Source organism: Jaculus jaculus, chromosome 13 (genome assembly GCF_020740685.1).
Source record: "Jaculus jaculus isolate mJacJac1 chromosome 13, mJacJac1.mat.Y.cur, whole genome shotgun sequence".
Taxonomy (NCBI): Eukaryota; Metazoa; Chordata; class Mammalia; order Rodentia; family Dipodidae; genus Jaculus; species Jaculus jaculus.
The window spans coordinates 371,765-387,404 of record NC_059114.1 but is presented as its reverse complement, the minus strand read 5'-3'; the positions used below and the strand labels follow the sequence as shown (position 1 = coordinate 387,404).

The 15,640-nt window shown below is 48.0% G+C and overlaps 1 protein-coding gene across 5 annotated transcripts in view; it reads right to left on the bottom strand.

The window, feature by feature from the left end:
- Arvcf (ARVCF delta catenin family member) overlaps positions 1-15,640 on the bottom strand; it is a 54,150-nt gene that overhangs the window by 20,374 nt on the left and 18,136 nt on the right. For all 5 annotated transcript variants that reach the window (XM_045132455.1, XM_045132457.1, XM_004670760.2 and 2 more), the window contains exon 2: positions 1,030-1,258. In XM_045132455.1, coding sequence (XP_044988390.1) covers positions 1,030-1,242 — 213 coding nt within the window. In that variant the 5' untranslated portion in view covers positions 1,243-1,258. The remainder of the gene's footprint in view (positions 1-1,029; positions 1,259-15,640) is intronic.

Genomic DNA, 15,640 nt, shown 5'->3' with positions numbered 1-15,640 from the left:
TCCTTGTGCACATCAGATAAGGACAGGCTCAGAGAGCTATCACTTGTCCAAATTCCTCCTCCCCCACCCAAGGCTGACACAAGTAGCTGTGTGAGACATGTATCCTGGCTAGGCAAGGCTAGCCCACTGGCCCAGACTCACACTCCTTTAACTTTCCAGTTACAATGGGCCAGGCTACCCAAGCTCCCAGTAAGTGTATCTTTGGCATGATTTCCTGTGGTTAGGGCCTAGTAGAACCGGAGAAGAATTGGGGGTGGCAGGTGCTGAGGAAGTGGGGATGATGGTCACTCTCAAGTTTAGGAGTTTAGGAAAACTGATGATCTGGCTGAGACCTTCCACAGTCACTCTGGGAGGAGCTCAGAGGATCTAGCAGGCCAAGTTACTATGCAGGGTAGTAAGGAGAGGTCTTCTTGTCCTGCTGGTAGCTGGGGAAGCTTGGCCTTAACTTCCCTCTACCCATGTCTTAGCCATAAGAGGAACTACAATCATGACAAAAGGCTCTAGTTATTTCCATTTTCTGCTCCCACCACCAGCACAGGGGTGTCAAAAGGGGTCTAGACAGTCTGACTCTTGAGCACACACAACTTTAGCATTCTCAGGAATTGTCTATGGAATAGGACTGCCCACACGGGGTCTGAGTGCAATGTGAGGGCTATAGTCAGTGGAAAATTGAGGCTCCCAGGCCACTGTTTGAGCAGTAGAGAGATGCTAGGGTCTTGCTAGGTTATACAAAACCCTCAAGTGATGCCAGGCTGTTCAAGGAACTTTCCAGAACAGATTCTATCCTGGGCCCTGAAGGTTCACTCAGTAAAGGGTACTGATCCTGAGGGTGAGGCTATGTCCTGCCTATTCTTCATACGGTGCCTACCATAGTCAAATGGGGCTTCTGGCCTTCTTGGGATCCATTTTTCTTCCCAGAAGCCCTATAGACCTGTAACAAGTCATTTCTTGCTAGCTTGATTCACAAGGACCCCATAATTGCTTCTCCACTTGGCTGTCTTTATCCTGTCTTGGTCAATGGACTATTACCTGCAGAACTAGCTGTTGCCAGGCCATCGGCACAGGCTGCCCGTTGCCCACCATGCCACTACTGCCCACAACAGGTTGCTGGGCACACTCCAGCTGCAGGGCAACATGACGCCTCTCTTGCTCCAGTGCCCGTGTAAGCCGCTCGAAGCGGGCCTCCTGCTCCTTCACTGAGGCCAGAATGCTGGCAGCCGAGTGCACATCGCAGTCCTCCATGAGCAGGCGCAGCCACCTGTAGGCAAAGCAGAACAAGCTCAGAGTGGGGTACAGCAGTGACTGCTAAGACCATCCTGGCCCTCCTGATGCCCTACTCACAGATCCCATGACTTACCCCCAGAACAGAGCATCCAGTTCTCTGTAGGGAGCTATATTGATTAAATTCTAAATTAAAAGCCACTAATCTAAAGCTAGCTGGAAACAGGTGGTGTTCTCACCATAAGGCTTGGGACTCTCATCCAGGCTCCTCTATTTCCTGCCAAGCCTAACAGAGCCATGGAGTATGAGTATCTCAGAGCTTTCTGGGAAGGGCAAGAAAAGCTGGTGTGATAAGTGCTCCCTATCTTCTAGGCTACCAGCTGCCCACAGCACATGCCAGATAAGTTCAACATGGGACAGGTCTGAATCTGTCTTGCAGAGGTGGACAGAGAGACACAGAGAGGGTAGGTGACCATCTGTAGCTCCACAACCAGTGAAGCCAGCAGGCAGGGAGTAAGAAGCTGTTCCACTGTCACCACAGGACACTGAGGGAGGTAGGTGAGGAACACTACCTTGGTACATACAGCACATGCCTTCACCATAGCCACTCTATCTCAGGAAGGATGGTGTCTCCTCTGCATGGCCAAACAAAGCCATGCCGAGGGTCAGGCAAGGTCTACATGACATTTAGAAACTCTGGGACCATCAGTGGCCTGTGAATGAGAAGACTGACTCAGAAGAAGGGAGTACTCAAGAATTGTAGGCACAGCCCTTAGGAAGAACCTATCCTGGCCAGGGCTTGGCCCAGTACTGCTCCTGTAGGCCCCAGAGCCCCAGGGGAACAAAGGAAGGTGAGGGGCTTGGCATTCGCAGTGATGAGACAGCATTTTTCCTTGCTGCTTACTCCCTGGCTGACCAGTATGTTTGTTTTTCATGAGCAACAAGAAGCAAGCCAAGTATACAGAGCCCAGACCCAGGCTCCTGTCTGGAGGTGGAGCACAGCCATTCACCCTAGTGCCCAGAGCTCAGTGTGTGGCTTAATGCCCAGTGCTGCTTGAGGCATGTTTCTGGCTGGTTCCATGCCAGCCCAATAAGGCACATTCTGCTGGATCTCACCCTGCATCAACAGAGCTCAGAGAAGGGAGGCTCCTGAATGGGAATGTCACATACACAGGGTGACACCCACAGAGCCAGCTCTGCAACTCATTGGCCTGGATGTAACCCTAGAAAAGGAGGGCAGATGTAGGTTTGGCTACACCAGGGATATAGGTACCTTAGAGGTGAAGGACCTAGCCCCCCCCATGACAGCTGGGGAAAACACGGTCCAGTGAGGGCAAGAGTGAGGGCAAAATGTTGCCCCCACAGCTGCTCTTCATTTCCCTTACACCTGTCATGCAAATAAAACTGCCAATATGACCCTGAAGGGACACTGGTGTGGGCAGAGGAATTGTCATCAGCCATAGCCTAAAGAATGAGCCAAACTGCTGGGAGAGGTAGAGGACATCACTAGGGAGATGGGTGGGAAGTGGGGCATAGATTGGGTCCTCTTGCCACCATGGCATAAAGAAAAAAAAGGCATAGGACAGTGGGGGTACCATCACATGGGTTCAGCCTAGATACTGACTCGAGGTCTGATAAGCATATGGACTGAGACCTGCAGAGGGCCTCAGACTCATGGGGGAGCTTTCTCTAAGTGGGACTATCGTGAGTGGTAGGAGCCCAGCCAATCTTGCCTGGAGCAACAGCCCATCTTAGCAGAGCCTTAAAACCTAGAGGCAAGAGGGGATGGGATGTTACCCTTGCATGGAGGCAAAAAGGACCTACCAACAGCTGTTGACCTTGCGGACAGGAGTTAGCTTCCCTCCCTCTACAGCAAAGACATGGATCCTTTCTTCACTTTGGGTTCCATCCCACTGTGTCTCCCAACTCCCATCCAGCAGAACTATGACTGAGCTACAGGCACTGGACACTGTTTCCCAGCCCTGAGCCTCCAAAACATGCCACAGCTCTGGAGTCCAAGAAGGTCCACTTTGAACAGTGCCTGCTGCCTCCAGCTTGGTCTGGCTGGGGGCCCAGAATTCTGAGGTCACAGTGAGAAGATGGCCAAACCTCACACTGGCTTTCCCACTGGCAAATCTGGCTCATTTAGAGCAAAAAATGACTGTGTCTCTCCTGGGTAACCCCAAACACTGGCAAGATGGGAGGGGTAGAGATGGGTCTTGGCAATGCTCAAAGGATGGCAGAGGCCTGGAGTGTACCTCTATCATCTGCCTAGGAAATCTGTGTGCACTCTGTCTTCCCTTGGGTACAGCATTGATCCTAAAGCCTGGTTAACTTTCCAGGATAAACAAGAGAGGATTCACAAGATGTAGACACATGGAAGTACATGGAACACAAGTGACCTGGGATCAGCACCCCAAATAGCAGCTTGTGGATGGTAACTAAAAATGCTACTTATATATTAAAACAATAATCTGGGCATGATGGCACATGCCTTTAATCCCAGCACTTGGGAGTCAGAGGTAGGAAGTTTGCTGTCAGTTCAAGACCACCCTGAGACTACACAGTGAATTCCAGGTCAACCTCAGCTAGAATAAGACCCTACTTTGAAAAAGCAAAAACAGGCCGGGCGTGGTGGCGCACGCCTTTAATCCCAGCACTCAGGAGGCAGAGGTAGGAGGATTGCCGTGAGTTCGAGGCCACCCTGAAACTCCATAGTGAATTCCAGGTCAGCCTGGGCTAGAGTGAGACCCTACCTCAAAAAAAAAAAAAAAAAAAAAGAAAAGAAAAGAAAAAAAGAAAAAAAAAAACACCTACAATAAATATGTGGTATTATAGAAAGCAAAATTGAACTGTACATATGGCTTAGCAGTTAAGGCATTTGCCTACAAAGCCTAAGGACTCAGATTTGATTCTCCAGGTTTTATGTAAGCCAGATGCACATGGTGGCACATGTGTCTAGAATTAGTTTGCAGTGGCTAGAGGCCCTGTTACACCCATTCTCTCTCCCTCTCTGTCTCAAATAAATAAAAAAAAAAATCTTAAAAAAGGAAGCAAAATGCAGTATTTTTTTTTTTTTTTAAGATCAACCATGGAGGCTTCAAAGATGTTTCTCCCAGCTGGTGCTTGGAACAAAGAGTTGTAGATCTTGAATGAGAGTGGGCACCACACAATTCTGCTAGAGCCTAGGGACTGCCTTGGGGACGGGTGGGGATAAACTGTAGGGCCTTGGCTAACCCTGCCTTTCCTTTTAGCCTCCACACACCTGAGAAGACCCAGTTTTGACATTCATGGATCCCGCAACACTCTCCCCAAGCTCCAGGAACCAGCTTCACGGTTCCCTCAGAGGTTGCTTCTTGCCAAACATGCTTATCCAAGAGCTGGTTTTTCAAAGTAACAGAACAACACTGAGAACCTCCAGTATGGCCACACACCAGAGCCATGTGATGATCTAAATGCCCAAGCCAGAAAAACCCAGAAAGTTTGGAGAGGGGCTGGGAATGTCAAGAGTGGGAAAGAACAAAAGAAGTGATTGTAGACAGGCATGGTGGTATACTTCTTAATCCCAACGTTGGGGAGGCAGAGGTAGGAGGATTACTGTGAGTTCCGAGGCCAGCCTGAGACCACACAGTAAATTCCAAGTCAGCCTGGGTAAGAGACCCTACCTCAAAAAACCAAAATAATAAAATAAAAAGAAGTGATTGGGGCTGGAGAGATGGCTTAGCAGTTAAGCTGTTTGCCTGAGAAGCCAAAGGACCTAGGTTCGATTCTCTAGGACCCACATAAGCTAGGTACACAAGATACTGCATGCGTCTGGAGTTCATCTGCACTGGCTAGAGGCCCTGTTGTACCCATTTTCTCTTTCTCTCTCCCTCTCTGATTGCAAATAAATATATTTTTTTTAAAAAAAGAAGTGATTGACAGTGAAAAAAGCAAAGAGGCAACCTACAGAATGGGAAAAAATCTTCGCCAGCTATATATCTGATAAAGGATTAATATCTAGGATATACAAAGAACTCAAAAAGTTAACTAATAAGGAATCAAACAGGCCAATCAAAAAATGGGCTAAGGAGCTAAATAGAGAGTTCTCAAAGGAAGAAATACGAATGGCATATAAGCACCTAAAAAAATGTTCTACGTCACTAGTCATCAGGGAAATGCAGATTAAAACTACATTGAGATTCCATCTCACTCCTGTCAGATTGGCCACCATCATGAAAACAAATGATCATAAATGTTGGCGGGGATGTGGAAAAAAAGGAACCCTTCTGCACTGCTGGTGGGAATGCAATCTGGTCCAGCCATTGTGGAAAACAGTGTGGAGGTTCCTAAAGCAGCTAGAGATTGATCTACCATATGACCCAGCTATAGCACTCCTAGGCATATATCCAAAGGACTCATCTCATTTCCTTAGAAGTACATGCTCAACCATGTTTATTGCTGCTCAATTTATAATAGCTGGGAAATGGAACCAGCCTAGATGTCCCTCAACAGATGAGTGGATAATGAAGATGTGGTACATTTATACAATGGAGTTCTACTCAGCGGTAAAGAAAAATGAAGTTATGAAATTTGCAGAAAAATGGATGGACCTGGAAAGTATTATACTAAGTCAGGTAACCCAGGCCCAGAAAGCCAAGCGCCACATGTTCTCCCTCATATGGGGATCCTAGCTACAGATGACTGGGCTTCTGTGTGAGAATGAAAATACTTAGTAGCAGAGGCCAGTAAGTTGAAAAGGAGACATAAAGGGTGGAGAAAGGAAGGGAGGAGGATACTTAATAGGTTGATATTGTATATATGTAAAGAGGGAGGGAGGGAGGGAGGGAGGGAGGGAGGGAGGGAGGGAGGGAGGGAGGGAGGAAGGAAGGAAGGAAGGAAGGAAGGAAGAAAGAGAGAGAGAGAGGGAGTGAGTGATTGTCAGGCACAACAGCATTTGCCTGTAATCCCAGCACTTGGGAGGCAGAGGCTGGAGAAGCAACGTAAATTTGAGACCAGCCTGGTATAGACAGCAAATTCTTACACAACCAACACTGCCTATCAGATCATGTCTCAAACAACCACACACACAAAAAAGTGATAACCTAGCCACAAAACAACAGACACAGCAGACAATTAGTGGCCAGGCTGACAGTGCTCTCATCTGAGCTCTCTCTGACCCAGCCAGGCAGGGAAAGATAGGTGGGAGAATCCCTGGGCAGAAGTAAGCTGATGCAGGTCACACACAGACACAGGGATGCTGCAGAAAGAGGTCACCTCAGACAAGGAGGTGGGGGATGGTGTGGAAGAATAGATAGATGAATAGAGGGATGAGTGGGTAGATATAGACAAGTGGGATAATACAGAGGAAGGCTGGAATAGAAAAACGGATAAAGGATGGGTAGAGCCAGGATGGTGGCACACGCCTTTAATCCTAGCACTCGGGAGGCAGAGGTAGGAGGATCATCTTGAGTTTGAGGCCACCCTGAGACTACATAGTCAATTCCAGGTTAGCCTGGGCTACAGCGAGATGCTATCTCAAAAAACCACACACACACACACACACACACACACACACAGCAGAAGAATGGGTAGGTGTGAACAGGTATGGTGGTGCACGCCTTTAACCCAGCACTTGGAGGCAGAGGTAGGAGGATCACTGTGAGTTCGAGGCCAGCCTGGACTACAGAGTGAGTTTCAGGTCAGCCTGGGCTAGAGTGAGACCTTACCTCAAAAAGCCAAAAAAGAAAGAAAAAGAATGGATAGGTGGAATATGATGGGGATAGATAGATGGATGGGTGAATAGAGAGATGAGCAGGGAAGGGTTGATGGTTAATCTTAGCTGTTAAGAGGATTGAGAGTTGTCATGGAAACAAATATTTGGGTATGTCTACAAAAGATTTTTTTAGATTAGTTGCCCTAAATGTGAGTGGTTCCATTTCTTGGTCTGGGTGTCCTAGATTATATAAAGAGGACACAGTAGCTGAGCATTCACTGTTTTCTGCTTCCTTACTAGAGACATAAGGTGACCAGATGCCTTAGGTTCCTGCTGCTATGTACTCTCAAACTGTAGGGTGAATATACTCTTCCTTCCTTAAGTCTTTTTTTTTTTTTTCCCAAGGTAGAGTCTCATGATAGCTCAGGCTGACCTGGAATTCACTATGTAGTCTCAGGGTGGCCTGAAACTCTCGAGGATCCTTCTACCTCTGCTGGGATTAAAGACATGTACCACCATGTCCGGCTTCCTCCCTTAAGTCTTTTCATCAAGCATTTTGTCACAAAGAGGAAAATAGAGACAGGTGTGGTGGAACATGCCTTGAATCCTAGCACTCAGGAGGCAATGGTAGGAAGACTGCTGTTGAGTTTGAGCCCACTCTGAGACTACATAGTGAATTCCAGGTCAGCCTAAGCTAGCGTGAGACCATATCTCAAAAAATCAAGAGAGAAAGACAGAGAGATTGAGAACTGATCCAGAAAATTAGGACCAAGAAATAGGGCCACTGCTGTGAAACCTAAGTGGTTTGTAGACCTTTGGAACTGATTTGCAGGAGAAATGTGGAGGAGTTTGATATTTTGGGCTAAATGTTGAGCTAGAGATATGGCTCAGGAGTTAACGGTACTTGTTTATAACTACCCAGTACCCACATAAAGCCAGACACACAAAGTAGGGCATATACCTGGAGTTTGTTTACAGAATCAAGGCCCCTAGAATACCATAAGCAGAAATTAGTGGGCGTTTGGAAGACTAGAATACTAAGAGAATTGAGAACAAAGACCTGCTTCATAAGATTTCTCAGAGAAACAAGGGCTCTACAGGACACTGGGCCATTCCTGTGATATTCTAGCGAACAATCTGGCTACATTCTATTCTGCTTGTATCCTGGAGATGCAAGTTTGAGAATTTATTCAAGAATGATGGACTAATTTCTTTCTTTCTTTCTTTCTTCTTCTTCTTCTTCTTCTTCTTCTTTTTTTTTTTCAAGGTAGGATCTCACTCTAGCTCAGGCTGACCTGCAATTCATTATGTAGTCTCAAGGTAGACTCGAACTTATGGCAATCCTCCTATCTCTGCCACCCCAGTGCTGGTGTGCGCCACCACGCACAGCAACTAAAGTCTTTGATGGAAGAAATTCCAAGGCAGCATAGCATTCAGGCTGTGGCTTAATTATAGCTTCCTGCTCTTATTCAGCTCTACAGAGAGAAAAAAAAAGATAGGTAAAATGTAAATTCTGGCAAGGAAAGCTCTGTGTGCAAGTATGCAAAAATAAACTCTTCTTAAGTCCTTTTGTCAGATATTCTGTCATAGTAATGATAAAAGTAACTGATACAGGAGGGACAGTGAGGATGAAGAGCTAGATGGATGAATGGAAGGGGATGGGCAGGTCAGGGATGTGGGGTTGACAGGTAGAGGATGTTTTAAATTTAATTTTTATTTTATTTGAGAGAGAGAGAGAGAGGCAGATAAAGAGAATGGGCATCTTGCCACTGAAAACGAGCTCCAGACACATGCACCACCTTGTGCCTCTGGCTTTACGTGGGTACTGGGAAATTCAACCCTGGTCCTTCGGCTTTGCAGGCAAGCACTTTAACTGCTGAGCCATCTCCCCAGCACTAGAGGATGTTTAGATGGAAAGTAACATGGATGAATGAAGGGATAAATGGGTGAGATGGAAGTGATGAAGAGGCAGGTGAATGAGGGTAAGGGAGAGTAGAGAATGTTTGGGCTGGATAATGAGATGGATAAATAGAGAGATGGGTGAGTGAGATTGTGGGGATAGAGAGATAGGTGAATAGGGGAAGGGCAGGTAGAGAAATATGGGGATTTATAGATATATGGGTAAAAGGACAGAAAGTAGGGGATGGTAGAGAATGGCCAGATGGCTTAATAACTGGAGATGCTAAATTTGTAGATGAGGGAAATGGAAGGATGTCTATGGATAGATACAGTGGTAGATTAATACATGAATGAGTGCATGGACAGACTGTTAGTGAAGGGAGAGATGGGTGAATCTCTGGATGACTAGAAGGAGAATGATAAAGAAGTTGTGTATGTAAATGGTTTGGTGGGTAATGGGTGAGTGGAAGACTAGACAGATGGGCTGGCTGGATGCTAGAAAGATGAGGGAAACATGAATGAGAGTGGATAGTGCTGTATGAGTGATGGGACATTTGCTGACAAACATGGCCAATGCCTACCCTATGGGGTGAGCACAAGCACCTTCAGAGCAACTGGGAGTGGAGGCTGGGTCTTTCCCCTAAACCCTAAGCGATATCTTGCAACCTAGACATTCGTTCTCTGAAGGTGAGTAGGCAAGGGCATACCCATAAAGTCAACTAACAAGACCTATGCCAGCTAGATTCGAAGAACTAAAGTAATTTTCTAAAGGCTCAGGCAGCAAAGGGTGGTGGGAGGGACCTGGGTCTCAAGCCTGATCCATTGCCAGTCACCTTTGGGGGACTGGACACATAGATCCTCCTAATCCCCACTGGATATTCTTCCCATCCTGGGAGGGGACTTGGTACCACAAAGTAACCTGGCAGGAGGTGAACCCAGGCCCAGCAGTATCAAATCCCATAATCTCTGCTTAGGAGGACATTAGGAGAGGTGCCTCTATCTCCTGCCTTCAGCTTAGCTAGCACAGGAGATGTGCTCCCTATATTGGGATCAGATGGTGACCAAAGGCTTGGGGATGGCTTGTGGCTAAGTCCAAAAGAACAGAGTAGGGACAGACAGAGGAGGCCTGGGGCATGGGGCTCATATAGGGTACCTGTGCAAAGGCTAAGACCATAGTCTCTGGCAGGTGGTGCAGGGTCTGAGGCACTGGGCTGGGAAATGGCTGTTCTCAGCCTCTCAGTAGCAACAAGAGTAGCCAAGGAAAGGTGTGCAAATGGGATTGTATGAAAATATTTCTGAACATAAAGAAACAAGCACACATGTGGCTATTTTTTTACTTTGTGTTTTCAAGGTAGGGTCTTGCTCTAGCCCAGGCTGACCTGGAACTCACTATGTAATCTCAAAATGGCCTCAAACTCATGGCAATCCTCCTACCTCTGCTTCCAAGTGCTGGGATTAAAGGCACGCACCACCATGCCAGGCCATGGCCATTTTTTTTCAAATAATACTATGATATTTTATTACATATTTCATAACATCAAAGCCTCATTTTTATATTTTAAGAGAAAAATTTTCCTTCTCCTTTCTACTCCCATGGCCTTCATACCAAATAAGGGCTCATATCATCTACTCTATATCTTTTCTTCTGCATTCCAGGTTCATTCCTATTCAGCATTCCTACTGGGATCTAAAAATTTTATTTATTTATTTATGCCTTTTTTGAGGTAGAGTCTCACACTAGCCCAGGCTGACCTGGAACTTCTTCTGTAACCCCAAGCTGGCCTCCAACTCACAGTGATCCTCCTACCTCAACCCCCCTAGTGCTGGGATTAAAGTCACACACCACCACTTCTGGCTCAGATCTCCTAAACATTTTAAATGGAATACAACGTAAACAAAACATGGATTTATTTGTGAAAAATTACATACCTGATTCAGTCTTACATTTAAGTAAGTCCTATTACATGGTCATTTTTTAAACATTTTTTGTTCATTTTTATTTATTTATTTGAGAGTGACAGAGAGAGAGAGAGGGAGAGAGAGAGACAGATAGAGAATGGGCGCACCAGGGCTTCCAGCCACTGCAAATGAACTCCAGACGCATGCACCCCCTTGTGCATCTGGCTAACGTGGATCCTGGGGAATCGAGCCTCGAACTGGGGTCCTTAGGCTTCACAGGCAAGCGCTTAACTGCTAAGCCATCTCTCCAGCCCACATGGTCATTTTTTAAAGTAGATAATTCATGCAGTGAGCATTTCAGGTGGAGTGACATCAAGAGCTTCACTTCTACATGGTGACTTTAGCACAACAGAGGTTAGGGCAGGTTGTGAGGGGCCTTGCACTCCTCTCTCCACTTTATGCCTTAGTCACTTTTTCTATGCGACAGTACAAGGAAGCTGCATGTATTCCCAGCTTCTAGGGAAGCAGTGGCAGGATTACTTGAGTCCAGGAGTTCAAGACTAGCCTGGCCAACACAGTGAGTATCCATCTAAAAAGAAAAAAAAGAAAAAAGCTGGGTGCGGTGGTGCATGCCTTTAATCCCAGCACTCAAGAGGCAAAGGCAGGAGAATTGCCAGGAGTTCAAGTTCATCCCGAGATAACATAGGGAATTTCAAGTCAGCCTGGGCTAAAGTGAGACACTATCTTGAAAACTAAAACTAAATGAAAAGAGGAGAGAGAGCTCAACAGTGAGAGAGCCAGAGAGAGAGACATGCAGAATACTGAAGATACTTTGTATGTTGGGATTAAGTATTTATAACATCCAACAGTAAAGCGATATCCTTAATCCACAAGGTACTCTTATACAAATTAGTAAGAAGAAAACCAAAACCCCAAATAAAGATGCATACAAGACATAAACAAGCATGTGGCTGGAGATAACACCTCAACCAAGAAGCATGGAGATGCCTGTGTCACACGCATGCACAGAAAGCCAGGAAGGGCCTGTGTCTTGAGGTCACAGTAGTGGCTAGGATGGCCTGGTGCTGGGATGATCCAAAAGCTGATAGTTTTACATGTCTGAAGAGCAGGGGTAATGGATATAGTCAAAGTCTAAGTAAAAAAAGAGGAAAGTCAGCTGTCTTTTTACCAGACAGCCAAAGACTCAGAGGCCAGAGAATTGGGCTTGGGGGAGGGGGGTTAGGGCAGTGCTTAGGGAAGCAGCCCCATTTTCAGGCAGACAGCCAGGACAGCCTAATCAGATTCAGCCTGGAAATTAGACTTCCCAGAGCTGAAGAAAAGGCCATGCTACTAAAGACCTTGGGTGTAAGGGTGGGGGTGGAGGGCAGTGGAGATGCCCTGCAAGGGACTTCTGCCTTCCAGGGTATACCCATGGCTGCCCAGCAGTGCCCTAATCACATGGAGAATGGCTCCCATGTGCAGGTAAATCTTCTGTGGGTTCTGGTCCAGCACTAATAGCGCATCTGAGGCCAAGGACTAGCCAGAGAACTGGTCACCCCAGAGCAAGGGTGTACAAGTCCAGTGACTGGAGGCTATTGGAGGGCTAATCTGGGAGGCTGAGTGTGGAAGTTTAGTGGTACTGGGGACTATGGGAAGGCTGACCTGGGAGGCTGAGGCTAGAATCAAGGCCAGGACACTGATAGGAGTCAGAGAGCTGGGTAAGTCTGAGAAGCCTAAGTGTTAGGCCCTGACTGATCCTGGGAGGTCAGTGAATGATGTGGTGGACAGGCAGGTGGGCAAGTCAGTATTCCAGGGGCTATGACCTCCTCTGAGGAAGACTTCAGCCACAAAAAGCTAGCTTCTGGGCTCTGGTCTTTCAAGAGTCCCTTGGGATAGATACCTGCTGCCCAAGCCACCTGTACCCCCTCAAGTCTGGGATTCACCACTGCATGAGGACACAGGAAGCATGCAGCAAGGAGCCCCACAATAGTGCTGCCTTGGCCGCCCCTTCTGTGCCTGCTGTCCACTGCAAGCTCTGGAAGGGCGTCTAAGGACAGCAAGGACCCTCTGTCCACTGGAGTCTGCAGAAGCTAGTCCAAGGAGCCCCTGATGGGAGCTAGAAACTCTTATCAGCAACCAGTATCCTCTCCTAGACACAGTACATCCACTCAAGCCCTTCTCACAAAGCCCATGAGGCCGGCTTCAACTGAGTGGGGTTAGATGGTGGAAGAAGCCTAATGTTTACACTGCCCTGCCACCTCTAGATATATATTTAATTTATTAAGAGAGAGAGAATGGGTGTGCCAGGGCCTCCAGCCACTGCAAACAAACTCTAGATGCATGCACCACCATGTGCATCTGGCTTACATGGGTTCTAGGGAATCGAACCTGGGTCCTTAGGCTTCACAGGCAAGCACCTTAACTGCCAGGCCATCTCTCCAGCACTACACTGCCTCTTTTGATGGATACCCAGCTTGAAAGATGCCTAGCATGGATCACCACTCATGTCAGGGAGACAGAAATGGATCAGTGTCAAGGTCCCAGGCACAGAGCTGAGCCTGCTCCCTGTACTCCAGAGTATACATGAGGACCAAGGTGTCCTGAGCAGGGGACTGAGGTACATAGCTGGATTAGGAGAAACGGGAGACCAGCACAGGGAATGGGAGTGCCACCTCTTTCTCACCACTGCTCATGGCCCCTGGGGTCCTGTAGGGACAGCTGTCTTTCGGGCCAAAGGCTGCAGCTAGGCAGGCGCGGCAGTCACCCTGCTGGCTGCTGTGCCCTTGGCTTGCAATGTCCATCCCCTCTGCAGATGGTGGGAGCCTTTCTGCCAGGTCCCTTCATCACCATGGCAACACCCAGGCTTCTCTAGAGGGACAGAGCTTCTTTATGGTGACACAAAGCCCCTTTGAGGGGTGGTGGGGGTGTAGTCCCTAGAAGCCTATAGCCAGAGAGCCTATGGGGGATGATGGTGGTCTCCAGGTCAGCTTCCCAAGGTGCACAGCTAAGGAGGTAGGGTAGGAGAGTCTGGTAGTTAGGCACTGGGATCTGACTGTCCACAGAAGGATCTATGGGTAATAGAAAGCTGGATGCTGCCGGGTGTGGTGGCGCACGCCTTTAATCCCAGCACTTGGGAGGCAGAGGTAGGAGGATCGCCGTGAGTTCGAGGCCACCCTGACACTCCATAGTGAATTCCAGGTCAGCCTGGGCTAGAGCAAGACCCTACCTCAAAAAAATTCAAACAATAAAAAAAATTTTAAAAAAGCTGGATGCATCTGGGAAAGGAGACCCTAGCATAAGCAGTGGCTATTTGCAAAGCTTAGGGTCTTTACTCTCTCCCACATTCTTATGACAAAGACAACACTCTGCTAGATTGTAGGAAAGGCTTTCACAACAGGGGACTTTTATGGGATGGTAAATTTCTGGGGCTGGCCATAAGGATAGTGTTAGTCTGGGGATCCCGTGGGAACTGAGGCAAGGAAATCATTGGTGGGTGGACACTCAGGGGTCATGAAGATGATGGGTTATGAGGAAGTTTAGCACAAGGTCTACTGAGGGAACTGGCAATAGGATATGGGTCCTGTCCCAGTATTCCATTCCCTCTTTTCTCTGACCTCAGCTCCCCCTTCTCTAGGAGATCCTGACTTCACTGCATGACTTGGGAAGAATGTGGCCAGCCCAGGACTGGGGGCTAGAGTAGCCTTGCATAACCCCAGGATAGGCCCCACCCCATGGACTGGATAGTTCTGGGTGGGAAAAACAGAACCTTGAGGAGAGTGCAGGTTCCACCATGACAGGACTTGGTACAGACCTCCTCTAGCATGGCAGCTGTGTGCACTACAGCTCCACAGTCTGAGACGTGGCCAAACCATTCCACAGCACATTCTCAGACCTGTAGGCAGCCTGGCCATGGAGCCACTCCCTGTCCTGGACTGAGGGTCCTGGACACTCTGACTTCTGCTGACCTGGCGCTTGGCAATGCCCCTGCATGCTGGGTATCCTGCTGGAGGCTCTCACTGAGTGACCTCAGTCTGACCCATAACAGCTTTGCTAACTAAGCCCCTAGTGGTGGTGATGGGGGTGGGGGGACAGTCACAGATCACAGTGGCAGCATGAGGTGGCACTGGCCTGGGAAGAGATCCATCCCTTTGTGGACAAGTATATTGAGGCCCTAGGGAGGTTAGCCAAGGGGCCACCCCTAAGCCAGCAGTACCTGAGTCAGCAAGTACTTCTTGTGGTCCCTCCAGGGGTCCCCAGCCACCCTTCCCAGCCCAGTCCCCACTGGCATTTGAGCTATCTGCTGACGCTGTAGACATGAGAATGTGTTGTAGGGACCTGCACATCAGCAACATCCCACAGTCCTCCTAGTAGCCAGCACACACAAGCTAACACAAATGAGGAGAAGGCTTCTCCAGCCGGGGAAGAGCAAGGGCTCAGCAGGATCACCTGCAGCTTCCAGAAGTCAGTTGCTTGGGAAGAGTGTTAGGGTACTCACTGCTTGTTTCTTTTTCTTTTCTTTTTTCTTTTTATGATTTTTCGAGGTAGGGTCTCACTCTAGCCCAGGCTGACCTGGAATTCACTATGAGGTCTCAGGCTGGCCTAGAATTCACAGAGAACCTCCTACCTCTGCCTCCTGAGTGCTGGGATTAAAGATGTGTGCCACCGCACCCAGCAGAGAGAGAGAAAGACAGAGAAGGAGGGAGGGAAGGAGGGAGAGAATGGGCATGCCAGTGCCTCTTGTCCCCGCAAATGAACTCCACATGCAAGCGCCACTTTGTGCATCTGGCTCTATGTGAGTCCTGGGGAATCAAACTAGAGTCATTAGGCTTTGCAGGCAAGTGCTTTAACTGCTAAACCATCTTTCCAGCCCACTGCTTATTTCTCTATCAATGAACAATACTGGGGACCCAAGCAGAAAGACTCCTT